The sequence below is a fragment of the Coniosporium apollinis genome (assembly GCF_000281105.1).
Source record: "Coniosporium apollinis CBS 100218 chromosome Unknown supercont1.7, whole genome shotgun sequence".
NCBI classification, from domain to species: Eukaryota; Fungi; Ascomycota; class Dothideomycetes; genus Coniosporium; species Coniosporium apollinis.
The window spans coordinates 32,763-49,199 of NW_006913269.1; the positions used below are offsets into that span (position 1 = coordinate 32,763).

A 16,437-nucleotide genomic window follows, 5' to 3' on the forward strand; every position below is an offset into this window, starting at 1 on the left:
GGCCGCTCAATCCGATTTCCAGTGGCTCGTCAGCCGAGTATCGTCGTCCGCCTTTCCGAGATACAACTCGATAGCGTAGAGGCCCATCGTGCAAGCCAAGTTGATCCACCTCCAAAGGTTTCCTCCAGCATCGCCCCCTTGGCTTGTCCACCACTCTCCTGGCCCACCTTCGCCGCTTGTCGAAGCGAAGTGCTGCATCAGTAGGCTGGTATAGACCGCGATCAAGATGCTCGGGCTAAACCAGCTCAGGAAGCCAAGTGCTTGGCCGGCTTGGTCGTCGTCATCTAATGAAGGCTCTTGTGACAGCGCACGAGCTCCCGAGGCTTGGATGGCGGGAATGATGCGGGCGGCCGAGTACATGACGAAGACTCGGTAGGCGAGCGATATGATGACGGACGGTGTTATGGTCATGATGGCGGCTACGACGAAGTTGAAGGCGGAGTGGATGGTCGATGGTAAGCTGGACAGCACGTGTACCAGCGTCGTGTACGATGCCATGATCAGCGGAGGAAGCGGAGGTAGCGCGGGTTGCGATGGAGGTGGAGGGGACTCCATAGGGTGGGATGGCTGGTAATCGGTGAAGATCTGGTATATACATAGTGTAACGTATGCGAACTGTGAGAGTTGTGCGGTCAGCCATTGTTGAGGTGGAAGCTGGGTATTGACATGATCGATGACCCACTCCGGCTCTCTCTTTCATCGAGAAAGCCGGAATGCAGAGTCCGTCATCCAGGTATACGTACCAAAAGAGAGCTTTCAACTGGATTGCCCCTTCCACTGCCTATGCCCCAGGAGCAGAGGAAGATAGCGCAGGTGATGGCCGCGCCGATCAGTATGGCATCGACGTTGCTGATTTCCGGGAACGTGGTGATCCGCCAGAGGAAGTAGACAGAGCTGGAGATTATGGAGGCAGAGACGACCAGCAGCCCGATCTAAGGCAAGAGTTAGCGGCAAGTCTCAGTAGACATTTTGCAAAAGACATACCATCCAGCTATCGCCTCTCTCGCGATTCACTAGCCACCTTGTGATTTGACCACAAGCCTGTATCACCAACAGGCTGCAAAAGCCCTCCCCAACCTGAAACACCGGGGTCGACCAGTGCAGTATTTTGTCCCAGCCCCCTATCGTGACCGTTTCCACAAGCCCTCCGCGACCGAACAGCCACTCGCTGAGAGTAGTATCCCGTGCTCTTTTGAAGTCGAACGTCCTCCGCACCCATCCAGCGCCATGATCCGCATCGACCGAGAACTTGTTCAGGCTCCATATCACCAGCGTCGGGATCACGAGCCATTGCGTCCAGGCAATGAGATGAATCAACGCCCGGCGGTATTTCGAGTGGTCCGGTGTGATCAGCCGTAGTGTGGAGTAGAGGAAGTAGTAAGTCGCGAGGGATAACGAGAAAGCTAGGCCACAGGTCCTCCCGCCGACATCGAAGGCCAGGGGCACGGTGAAGATGACGGCAGAGAGGAAGATGATCGAGGACAGGACTCGCGTCAGCCACATCAGCACGTTTGACGCTGAGCTCGCGAAGGAGCGTGCTCAGGCTGAGTCGATAGCGGATACAGCGGAGGCTTTCCGGCACGCAGAGCACGCGCACTCGGCGCGGAGAGGATAGCAAAACTGGCTATCAGACACCCGACGGAGTATATACGGCCACGGTATCCGTCTCGATATGCAGGAGAGGTGACACAATGAGGCGGCGGCGGCTGTTGCTCGCTGTCGGGTGGCCTTGGCGGGCTCGTCTTTCACGTGCAAACCGCTGGTTCGAGGGTCCCCGGGCCTGCTCAGAGCTGGTGCGCCTCGACTGATGGCGGTGCGGTTGAAGTGCTGGCCGCTGGTACGGTGCCCGGCTGGTAGCCTCGCTGCGTTTCAGGCACGAGGAAGAGGTGCTCGTGTCGCTGTCGCGTGCTTCGTCCAGGATGCTGCAACCCCCACACAGAATGCAGCTGCAAGCCAAAAATCGCTGGAGAGCGATGCCGATGCCGGTGCTGCAAATCGACTGCAAACGAAGGTCTCAAGCACTCGAAAGCTCTGGATGGGTTTGAAAGGGAAAGGGAAAGGGGAGGTAAAGAGTAGCCAGAAGGGGCGAGTAGAATATGACAGGTGTACCTTCTCTACGTAGCAAGCACGACTGGGATGCTGCCATCTTCCAAGGTCGAAATGAGCTACCGCCCGCCCTCCACACGCCAAGCTTCACCGTCCGCCAACCGAGCGCGGGACGTTTTATGGCGGCGGCAGGAGCTTTTCTCGCGAAATGATTGTCGACGCTCATCAGCGTTCAATTGCTCACCGCTCACCACAGTTCAACTAAGCAACACTTGCATGAGTATCCCGGCGCGTTTCTGTCATTACAGACCTTTCTTGGCGCCTCTCAGACCACAACTGCGGTTTACCACCACCACCCGCATGCCCACCCACCACCGCCAGCAATCCACTACAGAAGATCGCTCCGCAAAGCGCCTCAGAATGTCCGGGCCCGTTATCGGCACGCACAGCGGGCACTTCCACGCCGACGAAGCCCTCGCAGTGCACATGCTGCGCCTGCTCCCGACCTACCACGACTCCCCCCTCATCCGCACACGCGACCCCGAGAAGCTCTCCACCTGCCACACCGTCGTCGACGTCGGTGGCGAGTACGAGCCCTCCCGCAACCGCTACGACCACCACCAGCGCGAGTTCAATACCACCTTTCCCGGCCACGGCACCAAGCTCTCCTCCGCGGGGCTCGTGTACCTCCACTTCGGCAAGGCGGTCATCGCGCAGGTGACCGGGCTGGATATAAACAGCGAGGATGCAGAGGTGCTGTACCAAAAACTCTACGACGACTTCATCGAAGCCTTCGACGGCAACGACAACGGCATCTCCGCGTACGACACGCGCGCTCTCAGCACCGCAGGCATCAAGAAGCGGTTCGAGGACCGCGGCTTCAGCATCGCCTCCGTCGTGAACCGGTATAACCACCACTGGTCATCCTCCGAGGAGGCTCAGAGCAAGGAGGAGCAGCAGGCAGCCGAAGACGCGCGTTTCCTCAGAGCCTCGGCCTTCACAGGCGAGCAGTTCGAGCAGGAGCTCACAGACAAGTTCCGCGCCTGGCTGCCCGCACGCGCCGAGGTGCGGAGGGCGTTTGAGAGCCGGCAGCAGTGGGATCCCCAGGGCCGGATTATGGTGATACCGTACAAGAAGGAGGGCGTGCCGTGGGCAGATCATCTTTATGCGCTCGAGGCGGCGGATAATGTTACGAATAACAACCACGCGCAGGTGCTGTATGTGCTGTTTGCGGAGAACGGCGAGCCGGATAGCAAGTGGCGGATCCGTGCTGTGAGCGTGGAGGGAGGCGGGTTTGAAAACAGGAAGGACTTGCCGGATGCGTGGAAGGGGGTTAGGGATGAGGAGTTGGATAAGGTCAGTGGGATTAAGGGATGCGTGTTTGTGCATGCGAGTGGGTTTATTGGGGGGAACAAGACATTTGAGGGGGCGCTGGAGATGGCGAGGAAGGCTGTTGAGGCGTGAGAGGAGCAAAGGAACGGCATGTGGGGCGTTGCAAGAGGTTGACAAAAGTGTAGCGGCGGACCGACGCCTTCCTCCCGGTCGGGTTGGCTACTGCCCATGGTCGCCAGAGCATATGGAGTTCTGTCCTCGTTGTGGACACAAAACAGCCGGATGGGTGCGGCTTGGAAGGAGGTAATATCGACCTCAGCACTGCAACCTTGGGACTCGACCGTGCATGCTTGTGTGCAGGATCCGTCTCTGGCTACGAGCACTCACTGGGTAATCTTGTTTGGCCACAGCGGGTGTTTGGTCCGTCCGTAATGATAAAGTATCACCACCTAGAACGATAGACTTTACAGTCAAACCATGTATCTCATAGACCAATGCAGCGCTTCAAGACGTGACTAACTCATCTACGGTGCCGTCGAGTGTGTGTTCTATGACTGCGTCTTCTCTAAAATTGAGTTGTGTGTACAACTTATGACAAACAAGCCTGACAACCCCAGACTCATGTATGCTTTAGTATCCAAGAGATACGCACACATTGAAACCAAAGTAGCGTGTTTCGAGTGGATGTTGACCCGTATTCGGGAGAAATATGTGCGCTCAAGTGATTGAGTTTCCCACTCATACGCTTTCGTGCTGCAGTTATAGTCAGATATACTGGCGACTGTGAACGTTGAAAACCAAATTACAGAGAAGCGGTAGGAATTTCAAAAGAACAATACTGGTCGTTATAGTAGTCATAAAGTTACAGTCCCAACGAAGCGTTTTTGGCTTCGCTGTTTCGGATTTGCCTCTACGTTGTGGTTATAGGTTGTTGGTCCCGTACTTAATTACTGGGGGTCTAAAAGGCCTCTGAATAAAGAACTGAGGGAATGGGCAGAAGTACAGCGGACCCGTGTGCTGCAATCCAACAAGGCGGTATGCCCATAGGATCAGGCAAAGAGAGATTACTCTTGAACTTTTGGGCAAAGCGAAATTATTTGGGGAACATGTACATCTCGGAGAAGGCCACTTCGATATTCAGACCAGCAAGAGTTATATTCCTACTCCAGACGCTCTCAAGGGGCATCCACCCAAGCATTGCGAATCCAGCAGCTCTGCTCGTCGAGCTCATTTCTCTCCCTCCGACTTGCTCAAAGTGCCTGGGTTGTGAGCAACCGGCTTGCCCCGCTGGTCGGTGAAGAGGACCTTTGATCGTACGCCTCAGCACTGATTATGGAACCATGTGCTAACAGAAGAAATCGTGGAGAGAAGAGACCGGGATATGGGACGAAAGTACAACACAGGGGCTCAAAGTAGAGGAACCCAACGCAGCCGCGACAAAGAGAGAACTAGCTCACCTTGGGCGGATTCTTCACTCCCTCCTCCTCAGCTTCTTCCTTGGTCGTCACGATCTTCTCGACCTATTCGCTATCAGTCACTTGAGTTCATTGAGTACAACTGATGACCGATGAAGTCCTAGACAACGGTTGTGTGTCGAGAGACCAGGGGAAGCATACATCACCTTCGTGGCGCCCACCGCGATATTTGGTGTAGACGTGGTCGCCTTCGTTAATGGGCTCGCCCTCTTTGGACTTCACTTGGTCGGCCATTCTCGCAAAACACACTACGAGGTTGACTTGGTCTTGTTCCTGCACTTGTACGGCTTCTTGCTTTCGACTGTTCAAGTGTTCCAAATGCAAATATCGTGGGGCACATGTGACGTTAGCCACTTTCCTTTGGTGATGCCATCCTTACACAGCGCATCATGATAATCACCTTCATCACCAGACACTGTGTGCAGTCATCGATATCGCATTAGATGATGAACGTTGCTCCGTGTTGATATGATTTTTTATTTCTGATCTAGAACGAAGACGAAGCCCAAGGCGAAGAACCGCAGTATTTACAAGAACCCGAAAAATGAACGCGTCGAAGCAACACCAGATGATATTGCTAGAGTTTTTCTCGCGGAGAAGACGCCAGCCTCTCCCAAATCCCTCTCCACAAAACAGCGCCACATGAATGCCTGTGCATTGTCCCAGAATGCGATCATGAACAATTCGTGCAAAGCGCTGACCGAAGCAACGCTAGCTCAGGAATGATCGACACGTCGAATCTCTCAGAGACTCAGAACATGATTGACTAGGCGGCTGTGCGCTTAGGAAATGAAGCTCCACTTGGCACCACTGACGCGGCCGTCACCGAAGTTGGTGACGGTGTTGAAGAAGCCGTTGGACAGGTCGAGGTCGCCCTCCTTGCAGCCCTCGCAGCGGTCGACGACGGTGGCGACGTGCGACTTGCCGGCGTATTCGATGCTGACCTTCTTTCCGCAGATGGTGTTGTGGTTCGGGTTGCCGTCGACTTTCGTCGCGTCATATAGGACGTGGCTGACGGCGACGATGGGCTCGGTCGACCCGGACACGATGCCGCAGGAGCCCATGCCGGTTACGTACCAGGTCAGCTGACCGGTGTAGGTGGCACCGCTGCTGCTAGTACTGGCAACGGCGGCCTTCTCGACTGGAGCAATAGACACGACTGGAGCGGCAGAGGAGACGGGCGCGACGTATGTTGAAGAAGGAGCCTCGGTCGTAGCGGGAGGCGGCGGCGGGACATAAGTCGACGAGGGGGCCTGAGTGGTGGTAGGAGTCTCAGTGGTTGTCGGGGCCACGTAGATCGACGAAGGGATCTCAGACGTGGTAGGAGCGACCTCAGGGGTAGAGGTGGTTGGAGCCACATAGAGGGTGGAGGTGCTCAAAGAAGTTGTCTCGACGGTCGAAGTCGAAGTGCGAGTGCGCGAGCGGCTGCGGTTCGGACGGCCGGTAGCGTTGACCCAAATGGTCTTGGTGACTTGGACAGTCTCGACAACTTCGGCGGTCTTGGTGACCCAGACAATGTCACGCTTGGCCTTCATTGGCACCGCGGAGACGGAGAGGAGGAGGGAGGAAAGCGCAAAGATGCTGATGTTCTTCATTGTGAATGATTGTAATTGGTCGGTTGCTGCGATAGCAAAGTGGGTGCTTGTAAAAGCAGTAAAGAATGATGGTGCTTGCGAGCGACGGTGCGGTCCGGCTGGGGAATGAGAGAATTGTCTAGCAACTCGAGTTTTGAAGTTCGCAGGTAATTGCAGGTAATTGACCGGAAGCCTGAGGCTTGATGGACAAAGACTGAGCTTCAAAGGGAAGGATAATGAGATGCTAGATCCCACAAAGAGCCAATGAGCGTTTGGGTAAAAATGAATGTAATGGACGACCGCGTGCAAGACCTCAAGCCTGTAGAGAGCGAACAGGATGTAGGTGGGAGAGCAACGGGTTCTTGTAGGTTTAGGAGATGGCAAGAAAAATGGTGACAGCGCAGCTGGGAAGGCATCGGGTCAGAAAAACGAGCAGGGGCCCATGTTTTCTCCCATCACAATCACTCAACGCCAATCGGATGGCCTGCAGGCTTCAAGGATGCAAGACCCAAAGCCATCACATCCCGCACGCCCAGAGACGCCAAAATGATCCGTCGAGCTGCCGGCCGCTCTTCCCTACAGCCCTGGCAAGCCTCTGATTCAAGTCTTAGCGGGCTTGCCCGTGCATGAGTGACTAGAGTTTGGAGCTTTGATGACAAGTGTTTTGAACTTTTCTTTGTCCGGATTCAGCGCGACATTGCCGTGGCTGTAATGATTCCAGCTGGAGTGTCAGCTCTCTTTTTGGCTCTTTCGCATTGTTGATTACCCCGTACCTGTCAGACGGTAACACGCGGGAGGACGGCAGGTTCAGCCCGCATGTTAAACGGCTGTTTCAAACTGTCCAGTGTAGGTTAGACCACGCAGCTGTCTCGGATCCCACTGCAGCTGACAGTCAGCAACACCAGCCGGCTGTCAAGGTTCGATTGGCGACGATCCTCAGGCACCGTCCAGGGCCGCGGCGCTCTTAGCGTCAGGGGTGGATCTCGCAACGCCACGAAACCTCGTGTTGAATCTCCTGGAAAATTTTAAGCGGCCCGCTCTCAACAGCAACGAGTCGGTTGCATGTGCCACGGATAAGTTATTCGCCATGTTTTACGAACGTCACACACGTGGCTCTGCTTCGCTGTCAGAGACGATTTCGCCAGCGTCAAAATTCTGCACTGAGAGGATTTGGGGGCGACGACAGGTGTCGCCCAGCTGTCGCCGGAACGCTGCACGATGATGGTCCTCATTTCGCAAATGCGACGGCGTGAGGTCCAGCTTACGACCGCCTTACGAGCCTTTGTCGTTCCAATTCGTCCGGTTTTACTTTAGGCCAGTGGATCATCCAGATGCGTGAGTCGCTCATGCTGTCTCAGCGACCGCAGTTGCATTGCGCGAAAGTCAATGCAAGCCTGGAGTCTTTTCTGCCCAGTCACGCATCACGGCAGATAACTCCCCAGCGACTCGCCGACGCACTCAGGCGCAGTGGGGTTCGTTTGCGCGATTTCTTCCTCGTGCATGTCCCACCAAAAGTCTCTTTGTTTTTCTCTGCTTGTTCTGTTCTATGACGAACCCCGTGCAGAAAGAAATTACTTGTGGGCCCGTTCGTCGATCTCACTGGACGGCTGCAGCCCTAGGCTGATGGTTCCTTGCGGCAACGGCACGGCCTTGACATTTTTCAAGCTTATCGCAGCCGAGTCGCAATCGATACGTACCCATCTCCACAACTTCCACGCTCTGGATTCTCCAGCATTCGGGAATGACCGGTAGACCGCCTTCTTCCGCACGCTGCTTATGAACGGCAGTTCGACGGAAAGCAGTTCTTGACGAGCGGCGGAGGCATCGAGCTCCGCAGTAGTACCGGCGCGGTTCAGTTGAAGACGGCGTTCCTCCGGCACAATTGTCTCCATGGCGGATCGGACTGACAACAGGATGACACCAAGAGCCCGCCGTCAGGCTTGCCAATGGGCCTTGCGAATGGGAAAGCGGTGCATCGCTCCGCGGTAACCCGGAAGCAGCAGACGAATCTCCAGTTCGCATTTCTCTGGCCACCAAGAACCATCCACGTTTACCTCGGTGCAACCATGAGTCTTCTGTGTTGGATGCATCGGTAACAAGCTCGCGCCTGGACACAGTCGCGGCCATGGTGCTTCGAGACAGGGCCATGTTCCTTTCCTGTCTCTAGCCTCTTTGCGGACCGCATAGGATCGTCAATGATTACGAGGCCTGTGGAATCTGCGACCCTTAGTCTTGGCGGCCTTTGGGCATGCTGTACGACCTCTCGAGTTCTAGAAACCTTGACGCCGCGGTAACTCTATCCCCTCTTAGATTGCAATGAAGATCGAAGTGGCTGTGAAATCGCAAATGTGAACGAGCTTGATTGTTTCGAAGTCGGCGAAATGGGCGGAAAGAGTAGCCTTGGCAACCCGACGCTTGGTGGGGTCACGTCACGTGAAACTAGCCTTCGTCGACTCTCACGACGTAGAAAGTGATGCACCACATAAGGCATGTATTTTGCGCATGCCAGGTGCTGTCTGAGTGCGGGAGCAATGGTAAGATTTCTTATGCCCAAGTCCGACGGTGTCCCTGGTTCTTACATACACGTCGGATTGGAAAAATACCCACTACGAGTCAGAGATGTAGGGCTTTATCAACATCAATCTCCATACATTGATCATGGTGTTTTTTTCATCATAAAATGTCAAGGGCTCCCCTAAGCGGCAATGCCTCGCTCCTTCGTGTACAGCATGCCGTGCTGGGCTTCAAAACGGCGCTTGCATATCCTGACACGACTGTCATCCGTACAACGGTGAATCGCCGATTTTCTGCCTCTTCATCAGACGTATAGCCTATCCCTCTTTAGCTCCCCCAACGCTCCGTTACCCTCCGCGCTGGCAAAAGCCACATGTCCTACCTGCTCCCTCGGTCTCACATCCGCAATCCTAACATCCACACCCTTCAACACCTGCGCCCTTTCCATTGCCCCTAGTATCCCTCCGCCTGGCGGTAGCGCAATGTACGGGTTATCGTACGTCATGCTCGCCACGTAGCCTAGCATATCCGGGGCCCTGCACCTCCACTTGAGGAGCACGCCGGCGGCGCCAACCAGCAGCAGAACGAGGGACGCGACCTCGAGACAGGCAAGCCAGATAAAGTTGCACTTGTAGATTGGGATCGTCGTCATTACCACCGCGGTGGTGGGCATGGAGAAGAACGGCAGGTCGTCAGATGTGGCGCTCAGGAAGGTGCCGTTGGCCATGGTGCCGTTCCGGAAGGGCCCGAAGAGGTCGAGGTCGTACTTTGTGCCCGCGAAGGCGTACGGCGCGATCGAGAGCTGGTAGTAGGTGTTTAGTATCTGCGCGAGGCGGGTCTCGAATACTTCTTTCGCTATATCCCTCATCGCCGGGGTGGACCCGTCGGTGCCGAAGGCGAGACGCTGGAAGGGGCTGCTGGCGCCGCGGATCAAGAGTTCGGTTGGCGTGGCGTCACCGCTGTGGAGTTTGCCGGTTGAGATTGGGAGGTTCATGAATAGGTTTCCCAGGATCGTTGGATTTTCTAGGGGTGTGAGGTTGGGGTTGCGCTTGCCGTAGGCGACGGACTGCCGCATTTTTCTGACCTTGCAGGCGCCTTTGGTGCAGTGGACGCGTGAGTCGACATATTGTTGAAGAACAGTGCAATTTCGAAGGACGATGCTTGTACCGCCAGTCGGATCGACGTCCTTAGGGGTATAGTACTGAGAGCCGAAGAGGATGTTGCGCGGGGAGCTGAGCTTGGGGTCCGCCTCGGAAGTTGCGTTGGTGTCATTGAAGACAGCATCTTGCCGGGAACCGGAGACATTGAGGTTAGAGTCAAGAAAGAATCCAGTCTGTTTGTTGGCTTTCGTATTGCTGAAAACTCCAGATCCGTTGTTACGGGCCCAAACGACGCCCAGCTGAGCCACCCACCACGGGTCTTCGTTGCTGATATTGTATTGTATGGGACAATCCAACGTCATATAAGCGGATGTGATATCAATCTCCGACTCAGCGTCCTCAGGCAAACCGATAATGGGGAGGCCAACTAGTGCTGTGAAGTCATCCGATGATCGGACTTCCGCCGACTCTATCCAGCCATCACTGTCTTTCTTCGTAGCGTCCAATCTCCCAATCGACGGGATCTTCACATTGCCCCAGACATCCTCCCCGGCATTCCTGATCTGTATCGGGGCAAGCAACACCGAGTTGTAAAGCGAGTTTACCGCTGCTACCTGCGTGGCCGTAGTGCCCATTGAGAAGGTACCGAAGTTGACCTGTTCCATCCTCATGCCTCCTGTGGGCAGATAAACAACCTCGGTGGTGCCGTTCGTAGTTCTCTCGGCCTTCTCCAATACCCGTAGAGAAGCTTGACCTCCAAGCGGCGAGAGCGTCCATAAGAAGAATAGGTGCACGCCAACAACGGACAGCGTCTTGAGAAGGACCTGGCTTTCGAATGTGCCCCATACGGTCTGGCTGGCCATTAACAACTCCAGTGTCTAGTTTCGCCGTTGTCAGTCGCAGAAATGTTCTGGTCCCCATATGAACAGGTGAAGCAGCGGTCGACCTGACGGAAAGAACGGAATTGTATGACATGGACATTCAAAGAGCCATCACGTACTCCTAGCTTGGCGCCCCTCTCTGCGAGGAAGCGTGCCGTTGTTTTTAATGCACGGCCAGCAACGGCTGCAAAAACGATAGGGAAGAGTGAGGGGCCCTAGTAAGCGGTCAACAGGCGTTCTATAAGACGCACAATTCCTACTTACCAACTGCATGGCTTGCTCGATATCCTTGCCGAACTCATTGTCCTTCTGCGGCTGCTTATGCAGCCTCAAAGCGCAAAATCCTAAGGCTGTAACAATCAGACATGCTCCCCCTGGCGGGACTGAGCTTCTCGTTACCAACAAAGGCTATGGGAGCCAGGGCCAAAATAACATCTCCGACTGCGAACAAAAAGGAGAAGGCCGTTGTATGGTGCAGCTTCCGGGGCGCATCGTACCAACCGAGCAAATCCTTTGAATTTATGGTGCTGCATGTGACAATCTTTGGCAGCTTGTACTGCTCTTTGTTGGGCAATGCCTCTCGTTGCTCTTGACTGTTGTGGTCATCTAACGGGACTGGTTGGAACGAGTATGCGACGCGAGCCTGGCCTTCTCGCTGTGCGTGCGAATCTCTGGAGGAATGGAGAAAAGACTGCATTGTACAAGTTATATACAGTTGAGCAAGGCATTCGCAGCAGCGAACAACAAAGCTTGACGGCAGTAATCATCGTTCTTGATATACAAGCCTGTCTCGTATCTTGGCCCCCAGATGCACAAGCACTGCCCCACGAGGTTTCAGTGTTTCAAATACCGCACGGGCTAGTCAGCGGTAAGTCTTCTTCTATCATTGGTCAGCAGGCAAGGCTACAAGGTAGAGTGCATACGTATATATTAGCTGAAGGATTCGGCCAAGATAAGAAACAGAAATATTCTCCAGAGCCCGCTTGTGCGTGGAGCTTTGTGTAAGAAGAAGTCCTCAGTCCGACATGACTGATGCCGATTGTGAGAGTGAGAAAATGAGAGGAATTCAGTACATGCCGCAACTACCTCTGGGACCATACAGGGAGCGGGAATTGGAAGGCTCATATTGGATTTAAGCTGAGTTCTCACAGCCGTGGTGTTTCGACTGAGCGAGGCTACATGGGAGCTCTCGGGGACCTCAGCAAACTACTTAGGTAGCTCAGAAGCAGTACTGCTAGTGCGTCTATTCAGCTTTCTTGTCGCTGATAAAGCCGGATAGAAGTAATTCGCGGGGCAATATTGATTAAAAGCATTTTCGCCGCTGGCAGGCAGTACTTTTCTCTGGCAGAATGCAGTGCGCAAGCGCAGTCCAGAGATCAAAGACACCTTAAGTGATCAATGCACTATTGGAGCACAACGCTGAGCATCATATCCTCTCTATCGCAATTAATATTGCTATTCTGTTATCGACATGGTCATCAGTCCAGCTCAATCACGAATCTGGTCTTGAACAAGCTAGACCCTAGATGCGGCAGCGAGCTTTTTGGGTCGCCCTTGCCCGAAGCTTCATAACCTCACGCCCGTGATATCAGTTCAGAGTTTCATCGGCCCAGATCTGTGAACCTCAGGCCTCATCGTCCTCAGTAACAGTCGCTCGGAGTATCCACATAGAGCTGCTACGCATGGGTCTCAAACTTGAAATGCAGATCGCTGTCAGAAACTCGTCAGTGTCTGCTCGAGTTCAACCTTATCCGCAAGTTCCTACAAGCTCGAAGGCTACCAGTCGTCTATGTAAAACCTCTATCAAGCCTTTTCTAAATAGAGCGTAGAGAATGCTTCCACCGAACCAAGAGCCAGAAGCTGTAGAAATACACCACTCCCTACTTATTCCCGCTGCCAGGTCTTCAAGCTTTACACTGACTGAAGATAACGCCGGCTGATGCGTTTATGCTTCGAGTGACACTGATTGAGTCCCGTCCATCACTCGAAAAGCTATCTCTATGTCATTATTTGCTTCTATTACTAGAGAATCTGTAAGGCGTAGAGGCTGCGGTCCTAGTCGCTTCCTCCGGCTACTGCAGTACGATCTCCGGCAACGTAGAGCTGAAAAAGGCCCATGGCTAAGCGCAATTTGGCAAAGCTAGAGTCTCGTGGGATTCGGGGCTACAGCATCACGTAGCACGCATTCATCGAGTCCTACTAGGCGCCGCTGGTACTCGTATCTCTCTTAGAGACACAAGAGGTATCATCAGGTCTCAATAGACAATCCATCCTTTGGTAAACGGAGTTTTCTCTATACCTTGTGCGTGTCAGTACGCTCACGGCACTTCGTGCTGGATACTGAATAGAGACGTTCTCGCGGCTAAGTCGATCCACGGTGCTCGGGCATACTTTACTAGTGTAAGCCAAGAGGGTCTCTGCCAGCACAAAAATAAGGCTCATAATTCTGTGATTGACCGGCCGCTCACTCCTGCTCACAGAATTTCTCCGTCTCTCAACCCATTCAGCCTCCTCTTCCTCAAATATACTCCCTCCCTTTCTCCAACTCCCTTACTAGCTTCGTCCCCTCCCCAACAAATGCCACATGGCCGATCCCATCCCCACCTCTCACATCCCCAATCCTCACCCTCACATCCCTCAAGATCCTTGCCCTCTCCATCGCATCCAGCACGCTACCGCCCTTCGGCAGCCCCACGTATGAATTCTCATACGTCATGCTGGCCACATACCCCATCATATCCGGCGCAAAGGTTCTATGCCTAAGGATGAGGCCTGCACCGCCGACAAGAAGCAGGACCGAGGAAGCGACTACCAGCGCGGCCAGCCAGCCATAGTTGCATACGTAGATCTGGTGCATGCGGGCTCGGTCGGCGACGACGGCGCGGGAAACCATGGGCGCCCCGATAATGGCGTCTAGTTCTTCCGGGGGAAGGCTGTTACGAGCGTCTCCTAGGAGGGGAATGGTGTCGGGGCCGTAGAGTGATAGATCGGTGGGTAGGCCGCCCGTGTGTGCTAGTGGCGCGAGGGAGAGCTGGAAATAGGTGTTGAAGACAAGGCTGAGGCGGGCGGAAAGGTCGGAGGGCGAGATGTGAGAGAGGTCGACGTATCTGGCGCTGAAGGCTGCTCGGGCGTATGGGGGCTTGTCGGTTGCGTTGAGGAAGAACTCAGTTGCGGAGGCAGAGCCGGAGCCTTGGAGGCCCGCGGCGTAAGGGAGCTTGGTGAAAAAGTTGTGGCACAGGGAGAGGATCTCCAGAGCTGTTAGATGCACAGGCGGATGGTCCGCACGCGACGGGCGCATTTTCGTAACGCCACAGCGAGTACCAGTGCAGTTGACCATCGACTCAACGTAAGTGGTTGCTAAGGAACAGTTCGTAATGAGAATTTGCGTGAAGTCAGACACTGGACTTCGGTTTCCGAAAATCACATTTCGTTGGAGACCGAGGAATGGATCAGCACTCTCCGAGGCATTAAGGTCCCTAACTGCACCAACGATCCTGGCATGATTGTTCAGCACAACGTTCGTATCAAGGAAGAAACTAGTAGGCCGCCCGGTCCGAGAATCGTAAAAAGGATTGGTCTGGCTCCTATTGGTCTTCCCCGTCCAGATCAGGCCGAGCGCCTGCTCCCAGGAGCCGTCTTGCATTGATCCATAGAGGTAGTCCGAGCATTGGAGGGCCAAATAGGATGAATCTACTTTGAAAGTGGAATCGCTGTCGGAAGTTAAACCGACTATCGGTATCCCCACCATTGACGAGTACTGTTCGGCTTTCGTAACGGGCGGTACAGCAATCCACCCCTCGGCATTACCGAGAGAAGTGTTGAGAACCTCCAAGCGCGGGATCTTGATGTTGCCCCATGTGTCCTGGGGCGCGATTTTCACATCCTCAGGAGCCAGGAGAGATGAAACGTAGGTCGAGTCGATAGCAGAGAACAGCGAACCGCCGGCAGCAGAGAAAAGCTCACTCTGAGAAACGGGGCCTGTCTCTAGGTACCTAACCTTGGTAGTGTCCCAAGCAGCCGTGACGTCCTTCTCGAGTAATCGTAGAGAAGCCTGACCACCAATGGGAGATAGCGTCCACAGTAGGAGTAGATGTGCGCCAACTACAGTTAGACGCTGCATAAGCCATTGGCTCTCGAAGGTACCCCAGACTGTCTGGCTAGCCATAAGTAACTCCAGGTTCTACCAAGCCAACGTTAGCTACTTCGTTAGAGTTGGTTGAGAGTATACGTACACCAAGTTTTGCGCCCTTCTCCACCCAAAAGCGGGCGATAATTTTCATAGTCCGCCCGGCCACGGCGGCAAATAAAACCGGGAATACAGTTGGACCCTATCACAAGGTAAGCGATGCGTTTGCGAAATGTCCCAGAGAGTACACACAAGCTGGGTAACGGACTCAACCCGCGCACCTAAGATGTTGTCCTTTATCGGCTTGCCATGCAAAATAGCGACGGAAATAGCCAATGCTTTTGAGCTTCTATCAGCAACGATTCAGTAGACTCATTACCTACTTACATATGAACAAGGCCGGCAGCACGGCCAAGATGACGTCTCCAAATTGTAGTAATGCCGAAGAGAATTTCAACTCCTTCAGCCTTTTGGGTTCGGTTGGCCAGCGAGTCAAAGGCCCGATGTCCTCGACCTCAATCGCGACGTCCTCTTTCTTATATGAACCAGTGGTTCTTAGGACGGGTATGCCATGGAGACCCAATTGCGTGATTGCTTCTTGGACTGGGGCCACAGGAGAAACTGGGCCGTATTGCTCATTTTCAACCGAAGCATGACTGGGACGATTTGGGAGATGAAGAAACGATCTCATGGTAGTTGCTGGAATATGTTTACGACTAGTATACAACTCGTATACAGCTTGATGGATACAGAACCACTCCAGACAGCGAATCGGTGACACGATATATCATAATGCGCATGCGGCACAGCACAGCGTTGCCGAATAAGCAGCTACAAGGAAAGCGCAGCATGCTAGCATTGACACCTAGTCGGCGGTAAACGGACGTCTCCATTGGAGCGCATGCAAAAGGTTTAAAGTGCATTTCAACCTTGTTTCTTCCGAAAATGGGGTAAAGGCGGCTATGTGAAACAGATAATTCGCTAAAGCTGCAGATTCCGAAGCATGAACTGAAGGACGGTCTACATTTAGCATCCCTCCGCGCTTCTTTTGCGCGTTCTGGAAGAAAGCCGAGCGCGAACATAAGCTGACGACGCAAAGCGATGAACCGGAGGGCGGAGGTTGGTGGAATGTTGAGCAGTTCGTCCGCATTGCACGTGACTTTCACGTGCAACTGGCTGTCACCACGCGTTACTGCCGTACAATGTAAGCTCGAAGGGCATGCACCGCGTCGGTCTAATCTATGACCTTTAATCCTGTTGTAAATACGTGCCCTGAGATTGTTCGTAACTCGTGCTTGAATAGTCGCGAGTAGATTTGAATTGCCAACCGCTAACGAGCATCCAGCGAACTCCAGCGTATTCCGTAGCAGTCATACCCGGTCCGAGCTC

General features: G+C 54.0%; 7 protein-coding genes across 7 annotated transcripts; 1 reads left to right on the plus strand and 6 right to left on the minus strand.

The window, feature by feature from the left end:
- Positions 1–6: 6 nt before the first annotated feature.
- Positions 7–1,503, minus strand: W97_01895 (uncharacterized protein; the record flags this gene model as incomplete). The annotated part of the gene is made up of 3 exons (XM_007779798.1): positions 7–615; positions 744–932; positions 985–1,503. The coding sequence occupies 3 exons, from the start codon at positions 1,501–1,503 to the stop codon at positions 7–9; spliced, it is 1,317 nt and encodes a 438-aa protein (XP_007777988.1).
- Positions 1,504–2,406: 903 nt separating this feature from the next.
- On the plus strand, positions 2,407–3,510 carry W97_01896 (uncharacterized protein; the record flags this gene model as incomplete). The annotated part of the gene is made up of 1 exon (XM_007779799.1): positions 2,407–3,510. The coding sequence occupies one exon, from the start codon at positions 2,407–2,409 to the stop codon at positions 3,508–3,510; it is 1,104 nt and encodes a 367-aa protein (XP_007777989.1).
- Positions 3,511–4,826: 1,316 nt separating this feature from the next.
- Positions 4,827–5,087, minus strand: W97_01897 (uncharacterized protein; the record flags this gene model as incomplete). Its single annotated transcript, XM_007779800.1, has 2 exons — positions 4,827–4,898; positions 4,995–5,087. The coding sequence occupies 2 exons, from the start codon at positions 5,085–5,087 to the stop codon at positions 4,827–4,829; spliced, it is 165 nt and encodes a 54-aa protein (XP_007777990.1).
- Positions 5,088–5,635: 548 nt separating this feature from the next.
- Positions 5,636–6,448, minus strand: W97_01898 (uncharacterized protein; the record flags this gene model as incomplete). Its single annotated transcript, XM_007779801.1, has 1 exon — positions 5,636–6,448. One exon carries the CDS (start codon positions 6,446–6,448, stop codon positions 5,636–5,638), a length of 813 nt encoding a protein of 270 aa, XP_007777991.1.
- A 1,550-nt stretch (positions 6,449–7,998) lies between these two features.
- Positions 7,999–8,319, minus strand: W97_01899 (uncharacterized protein; the record flags this gene model as incomplete). Its single annotated transcript, XM_007779802.1, has 1 exon — positions 7,999–8,319. The coding sequence occupies one exon, from the start codon at positions 8,317–8,319 to the stop codon at positions 7,999–8,001; it is 321 nt and encodes a 106-aa protein (XP_007777992.1).
- Positions 8,320–9,245: 926 nt separating this feature from the next.
- W97_01900 (uncharacterized protein) lies at positions 9,246–10,904 on the minus strand (the record flags this gene model as incomplete). The annotated part of the gene is made up of 1 exon (XM_007779803.1): positions 9,246–10,904. One exon carries the CDS (start codon positions 10,902–10,904, stop codon positions 9,246–9,248), a length of 1,659 nt encoding a protein of 552 aa, XP_007777993.1.
- A 2,536-nt stretch (positions 10,905–13,440) lies between these two features.
- On the minus strand, positions 13,441–15,202 carry W97_01901 (uncharacterized protein; the record flags this gene model as incomplete). Its single annotated transcript, XM_007779804.1, has 2 exons — positions 13,441–15,102; positions 15,155–15,202. 2 exons carry the CDS (start codon positions 15,200–15,202, stop codon positions 13,441–13,443), a joined length of 1,710 nt encoding a protein of 569 aa, XP_007777994.1.
- Positions 15,203–16,437: the final 1,235 nt, after the last annotated feature.